The sequence below is a fragment of the Micromys minutus genome (genome assembly GCF_963924665.1).
Source record: "Micromys minutus genome assembly, chromosome: 15".
NCBI lineage: Eukaryota > Metazoa > Chordata > Mammalia > Rodentia > Muridae > Micromys > Micromys minutus.
Window position 1 is genome coordinate 34792516 of NC_137984.1, and position 7006 is coordinate 34799521.

At 42.2% G+C, this 7006-nt stretch overlaps 1 protein-coding gene across 1 annotated transcript in view; it reads right to left on the minus strand.

The window, feature by feature from the left end:
- The window catches only part of MCCC1 (methylcrotonyl-CoA carboxylase subunit 1), a 52086-nt gene extending 46300 nt beyond the window's left edge, over nt 1-5786 (minus strand). The window contains exons 1-3 of the mRNA XM_080929576.1: nt 5641-5786; nt 3494-3540; nt 1731-1867 (exon numbers count right to left, since the gene is read on the minus strand). Of these exons, the coding sequence (XP_080785702.1) occupies nt 1731-1867; nt 3494-3540; nt 5641-5717 (261 nt within the window). The 5' untranslated portion in view covers nt 5718-5786. The remainder of the gene's footprint in view (nt 1-1730; nt 1868-3493; nt 3541-5640) is intronic.
- Between the last annotated feature and the right edge of the window lie 1220 nt (nt 5787-7006).

The window sequence follows — 7006 nt, forward strand, 5'->3', positions numbered from 1 at the left end:
TGTTTACAGGGCAGGGTTAAGAGTGTGTATATTTTAATAGTTCCTGGTTCATCAGTATGTAGGTTTCACTAACATCTCCATCAACACAACGATTCTATCCATCTTTACCAACACCAAGTATTATCTGTTTCTTAAAGTACCCCTGACTTGGAAGAGCTAGATAAAAGGTTTAAAGCAATTAAACCAAATGGACAAACTTTGGTTCAGAACTTGTGTGGCTGAAATGAAGGAAACAAATAACAAGAGTGGACTAGGAGGAGACAGTTAGAAGGTTTACAAGGCTGCCACACAGCCTAGTCAAGACAAGATAGTGTCCCGACTTGGGGTGCAGGGAAGAGAGGGCAGGAGGGTCTGGGCGGCAGAAATAGCTCTTAGTGTGTTCTAAACGAGGGAAGGATGAAGTGTATAAAGTGGGCAGAGAAAGAGAGAGATTAAACATACCCAGATCTCTGCATCATTATTTTTATAAGAAAAGGTGGTGCTGTCAACTGGGGAAGGAAGCATGTAAGAAAATCAAGTTGAGTACAGATAAAATATCTAGAGTTCAGTGTGAAGACATATTGGTTCAGTATCTGATAAATGGGCAGTGGGTGGTCTATGGATACCCAGGCTCAAAAGGAAGTCTGATCTGCAAAACAGAAATTTGGGGATTTTCCTTAATTATCCTTAAAGGGGATAATCAAGATGATCTAGAATGATCTACAGGGAGAAAGAGGAGAGTCAAGTCTTGACATCTGAACTTCCACATTTATAGTGGAATTTATACAGGAAAGTGGGGGTCCAGAAAACAACACGGAGAAAGAGGTGCAGAGGCCTGAAAGGCAGCAAGATAACTTATTTCTAACAAGAGGAAGTAGTTTACTATGATTAAAAAGAAAAAAAAAAAAAAAAAGGCAAACTGAAGCTGGTCCCGGAACTCAACTGATACATGCAATCTCACTGAGGGCCTAAAGAGTCTGGCAGATAAGAACCAGTAGTAACTGGAAACACAGACTTCAAAGGAGATATTGTTTTTAGCTGGGATTTGTGACTTTTCTAAGGTAGCTCAAGCCAGTAGTTGACCACCGTTAACAAGTGTCTTGATCGTTTTTTTCCTCGAATATCAGGGACTGGGAAAGAAGCAGTCCCCAGTGAGATCAAGTACCTTGCCTATAAATCATGTGACTGAACATACTGTTTGGTTCAACTGGTGTTACATCTTAAAAGGGTCTCCAAGAGGAGTGCTTACTGAGAGGCTGGAACCCACCTACATAAACCTTGCTATCAACTGTTATCATAAATAACTAAACTGAGCTGGGAAGTGGTGGTGCATGCATTTGGGTCCAGCCCTTAGGAGGCAGATCTCTGAGTTCAAGCGCAGTGTTATCTACAAAGGGAGTTCTCGGACAGCCAGGGCTACAAGGAGAAACCCTGTCTCAAACAAACAAATAAACAAACAAACACCAAAACAATAGCAACAAAACCAAAAACAAAAAATACACAAATAAAGATAATTTAAAAAAATGCAATGTCTCCAACTACACTTAACCATTATTAGGTCAGGAGAGGCGGCTCAGCGGTTAAGAGCACTGGCTGCTCTGCCAGAGGACCTGGGTTTGATTCCCAGCACCCACATGGCAGATCACAGTTGTCTTACACACAGGCAAAGCACCGGTGTACATGAAATGCAGATAAATATAATCTAAGGAGCTGAACTGGACACACAAGAGCAAATACATTCAATCACATACCATATCGACATGCATGGAGTTCCTGTCGGCCTCACTGTACACAGCCACAGACTGCACACCCATTTTTTTGGCTGTTCGGATCACCCTGCAGGCAATCTCTCCTCGGTTCGCAATGAGGACCTTGGTAATGCTTCCTCCTGTTAGAAACCACAAGGAAAAGACCCAAATGTGATTGGGAGATAAGAAACTAAAATGCTATTAGCCAGCCTGTAAGGGCTCGTTTTAACAAAGCTGCATATGAATGGCTAAAATTACCATTTTATTATTACGTAGTGGATTTGTTTTCTATTTACTAACGTTCATAATACCTCTGTTAATGCAAGTTACTCAAGTTACTCTGCAAAAGATACATAAAGCTTAAAAAAAAACCTTATCCTGTGTGATCTTCATATGGAAAGGGTAAGACATTTAAATCAAGAAATGCAGTATGAAGAAGACAAGACTTGGTCTCTGATTTTCTCTCTTTGCACGCCATGGGAGCATCCTGCTGCCAGTGTGAAATGCCATCCCCACCATATTGGCAGCATCTGCTCTCTCAGCGGCTCTGGCTCACTGACGTTTCTCTCTCTACCTTCAATTTCCACGTGAAAGTCTCCTTGTCGGCACTGGATCGAGTCATAGCTTCTTTCTACGGACACTTTTGCCAGTCCCCAGACTCCCAGTAAGATCGGAGGCCAGCTCTGACTCAGTCAAAACAGGTGGCTTCTCCATGCTTTCCTGCACCTTTTCCTTCTTCTCATTCCTTCCCACTACTAGAATCCACTTTTATTAACCTAAACCTAATTAGTACAGGCATTCCAAATATGTCCAATAACATGAGCCACTTCTTCTGCCAATCAGTTTGCATAGTTCTTTCCAATTTATTTCTTAAAAAGTCATTTATACTGATTCTGTGCTGTTCACAAACGTATGGTTCATCAATAAGATACTATGCAATTTTATAAGGAAACAATATACTATAGCGGGCAAGAATCCTTACACGGTTGCAGCAGCTGTCACCTGATGGTTTATATTTAATTCTCAATGCCTAAGGGATTTACTATTTTTTGTTTCAACCATGGCAAGAAAAAATTGATCTAGAAAAATAATACAATAAATAATTTCATCGTCACACATGAGATAAATGCTGAGAGTTTAAAATCAGGTTTTTATTTAAAAAAATAAGGTTTCCTATGACTTAAAATGCTTTCCCATTAGATCTAATTATTCCAAGCTACATGACAGGCCACTGAGGCTGCTGCAATCTAGTATAAGTAGGGGTCATAGCCACTCAACTGGAGTTCATTCCTTTATAATCAGCTGTGTCAATTTTACATTTCAGAATCCCTTCTAAACTTTCATTTGAAGAAAGTAACAGTGCTTTTATTAAAAGGCAGAAATTACATTAATATAAAATGTCCTCACCAGGCATGGTGTTGCATATCTTTACCCTGGTCCTTAGGAGGCAGAGACAGGTGGGTCTCTGTAAGTTCCAGGCCAGCCTGATCTCCAGTTCCAGGACAGCCAGGGCTTTATAAACAGACCCTGTCTCAAAAAATTTAAGATGTTCTCCACCACTGCACATCAAAATTCACACTCAATAGCACCAAGGATTTGACACAGAAAGCAAAACTGGTGACTTAGCATTAATAAGAAAGCTACTGTGAAAATACAAAAGTATGAAGGTTTGTGAATGCTAGTCCTATTGTGCATAAATTAAAGATTAAACATTTCTTTTTCTTGGCTCACACTCTTATGCAAAGCTAAACAAAGGCTGCCAGTACCTGGGGTTGTTCCATACTTCCTGGTTCTCTGCTTCCAAGCCCATTCCCTATAATATAAATCCAAACAGATTATAATTCATCACGATACACAAGTTCAGCTGCTGCTCTTTCAAAACTTAGACACAAGTTCCAGATATGGTGGAAGGTCAACCTTAAGCCCATTAGCAAAGTGGTTTAGTAAGACTCTGTGGAAAAACAACCTGTCTAGAATCTGGGATGTTGAGTCCTGGCCAGTTTCCCTTTGTGTGCATGTCTTTGAATGAGTCACCTATCCTGTTTAATATCTGAAGCTGGCATTTGGCCAGAGAAATGATTAAAAAGCTAAGGTGCCTTAAAAATCATCCTGAAGATACTTCCTGAAGATAAAAAGCAATCCTGAACATACTTCCCGGTTTTAAAGTATACAAGTTTTCCAAACAAAACCATGGTCATATACTGACTGATGAACTTAGTTCCTTCATAAAGCACAAAGTTCACAGGATACCTTAGCTATTAGATGGCTTCAGCAGTATGCATATACCCTTTGCATGTAACTATGCAACCAGCAGGACCAGTATCTCCCAAGAGTCCTGTGAGGAGCATCATACACAGCATCCCGGGAGGTGCTCGGATGCTGCTACTCTGAAGCCTACTGGGAGAACGGACAGCTTAGGCACGAGAGCTCTGCAGACAGCTTCCCCAGAGGCTGATTCTCTCGAAAATCTTTCCAATTCAGCCCACCTCACATTCTTGCTCTTCAAGGAGGAAGACTTAATGTTCCTGATCTTTTAAAGGAACTTTGCAGTGTGGAACATTGTTTGTCCTTTGACCTCTTCAGGTAAGTTAGGATAGAAGGTAAGGCCTTTCTAGACAGTTGCACCTATGAAATGACAGCTTTGTATATCCAACCTGAGACCACTGATAGCCTAAAGCTTTCTTTCCCTTTCATCTAGTAAAGATTGTGTGAGACAGACAGACACAACCCTTAACGGCAATCCTCTCTCTTGACAATATTCTAATTACTCTATCCTAGTTTTCAAAGTTCTTTTTGCTACATCTCAAAATATTTAAACAAGATGAGTAAATTGCCTGCCAGGAGATAATTCACTGATTAAGACAGCCTCTCTTCTCATTTGTAGAATCTCACTCAAAATTCTCTTCTCTGAGGTATTAGAGAAATCATGGCTGGGGGAAAAAAAGCAAAACTTCTCATGCTGGAAAGAGTTTTAATTTTAAAAACCATTAGCAGGATGACAGTTTTGTGAGAGGAAAATGAGTCTGTAGTATTCTTGGGAACTTAAGGAAATTCACAAGAAGGAAAATAGCATCAATACGACTTTCGCCATCTTTCTTATTTAAAATATAGGGCGAAGACCTATATTTTAGTATTCAGTGAAAATCGGGGACATCGACCACTGCTTGTTGTATGGACCATAACGTGTTTACATTTTTATCTATGTGTTGATTTGAATAAATGAGGAGAGTAGTATCGTCTTAGTATTATCTTCGCTACATACAAACATCATCACCACCTAGAAGAAACTGAAGAACAGATGTTAGGTAACTCGGCCAAGGTCACAGGTATAGTGAGCAGCTAAGCTGGGGACCCAACCTTCTGCCAGCAGCTTTTGCCCTTGGACCAGTTAGTCTCTCAGAATTCGGGGAGGTGGTGGTTATAATGAAGCAGTCTACCTACACAATTTGGGTTTTTCACTGTCCCCAAAGCGCGGAGCTTCATGTCCAAAAGGATCCGGGGTAGTTATCAGTCAGCTTTGTTCCAACTTGTGAACAGAGCGTTCGATAACATTCACCTCTCATTAATCTGATTCTTTCCAGCACTGGGAAAGATCTCTAGGAATCCTTCTGTGAACTGCACTCAAAATGGGGTAAAAGCTGAGCTGTAAGCGACTTTGGGAAGGGGGTCCTGGCGCAAGCCTCTAGCTATGCCATCTTCGGCTGCAGACGGCGTGCGGGTTGCCTGGCCCCGCAAGCTCAAACCAGAAACCAGCAGAGGAGGCTGGGTCTGTAGGAAGAGCCAAAAGGGTGAAGAGGGACAGCGCCTACCAATACTACACTCGTAAAAAGCTGCTCACGTGACTCAGCGCCCCGCGTCCGGGCCGCGCACGGACCCGCAGCCCGTGCACGGGCCCGTTGCCCCCACTAGTCACCTCGGCTGCAGCAGCAAGATCGGTACCCGCCGCAACTGGTTCCTGTCCACCGCAGCCAACAGAGCCGCCGCCGCCATCTCCGCACTGCCCTTTTGGATACCAAAAGCTGTTTGGCTTAGTCGTGGAAGACTCCCTCCCTGCGCAAGCCTCTTGTCCGCAGTTGGCCACCGTACTGCCAAAGAAGAAGTGGGCGTCTCCGCAAGAGCCAATCATAAAACTGGGCGTCTCAGGAACAACAATTGGCTGATTGGACCATGGGTCTGGGGGTGGGAAGTGAACTGTGAGGGGCTGGACTCCATCTGAGGGGCGGGGCCGAGCCTATTTTTGCAGGGAGCAGGATTGGAAACTGCAGAGCCTTTCAAACCACCACTCGAAGTGCAAGCTATCTCACTAAACAGCGGGAAGAAAAGGGTTAGTGGAGACTGCATGGCAGAATATCTAAGAAACAAAGACACAGTAAAAACTATCCGTAGGCATTGATACAGCTGGGGCAGGGTTCATGTGGGGGTGAAACAGTCGGTTGAAGGATTACAAGTGCAAAAAGAAATGGGGCATAGTGGTGCATGTTTGCAATACCAGAACTAAAGAAGCTGAAGCAGGAGGATTGTGGTAAATTAGAGGACGGGCTAGGCAGCGAGTTCCAAGCCAGCCTGAGGCTGTCTCTCAAAAAAACAAAATAAGTAAGATACAAAAAGTAAACATGAATGCAGAAGGAAAACAAAGGTAAAGAGGAATAAATTAGTGAATTCAGAAAATAATACCAAAGGACAAATAAGTCCAGGAACGAAGAAAATAACCAGAAATAAGAAGGGGGTGGTGGCAACTGGAGGCAGGAGGATCAGGGTGATCATCCTCACCCGCAGAGCAAGTTCGAGACCAATCCAGGCTATGCTTGAACCTGTCTTTAAAATCTAAGATGTTTTCTTGAAAGTTTTGAACTTTTAGAAGCTCGAGATACAAACTTGTGTATTTTCGAGAAGGTTCCTAGTTATCTGGCCCGTTGGCCAGCACAAGCAAATCTATTCCTCTGTACTTAACCAATAATGAATTCATTTCTTCAGAAAGATAATTATGGATGGAAGGATAGTTTAATTGAGTACGTTTAGACTTTTATCAGTAGAGTCATCAAATACTTTGAAAACATCACTGGGAACCCTTGCCATCGGCTTTGTTTATGTGGCTGGACACCGTAAGAACTGTGTTTATAGAGGTTAATATTTTCTCACTGTTACTTGTGGTTAATATTTCCTCAGGTTTTAATTTAGTTGTTTACTTTATTGCTGTTTCAGGTGTGAAGAGTCCAATAATTTTCTTTTAAATAAACCACACACTTTTCTGGGGGTAAGAAGAAATTGTTTCTATCTTG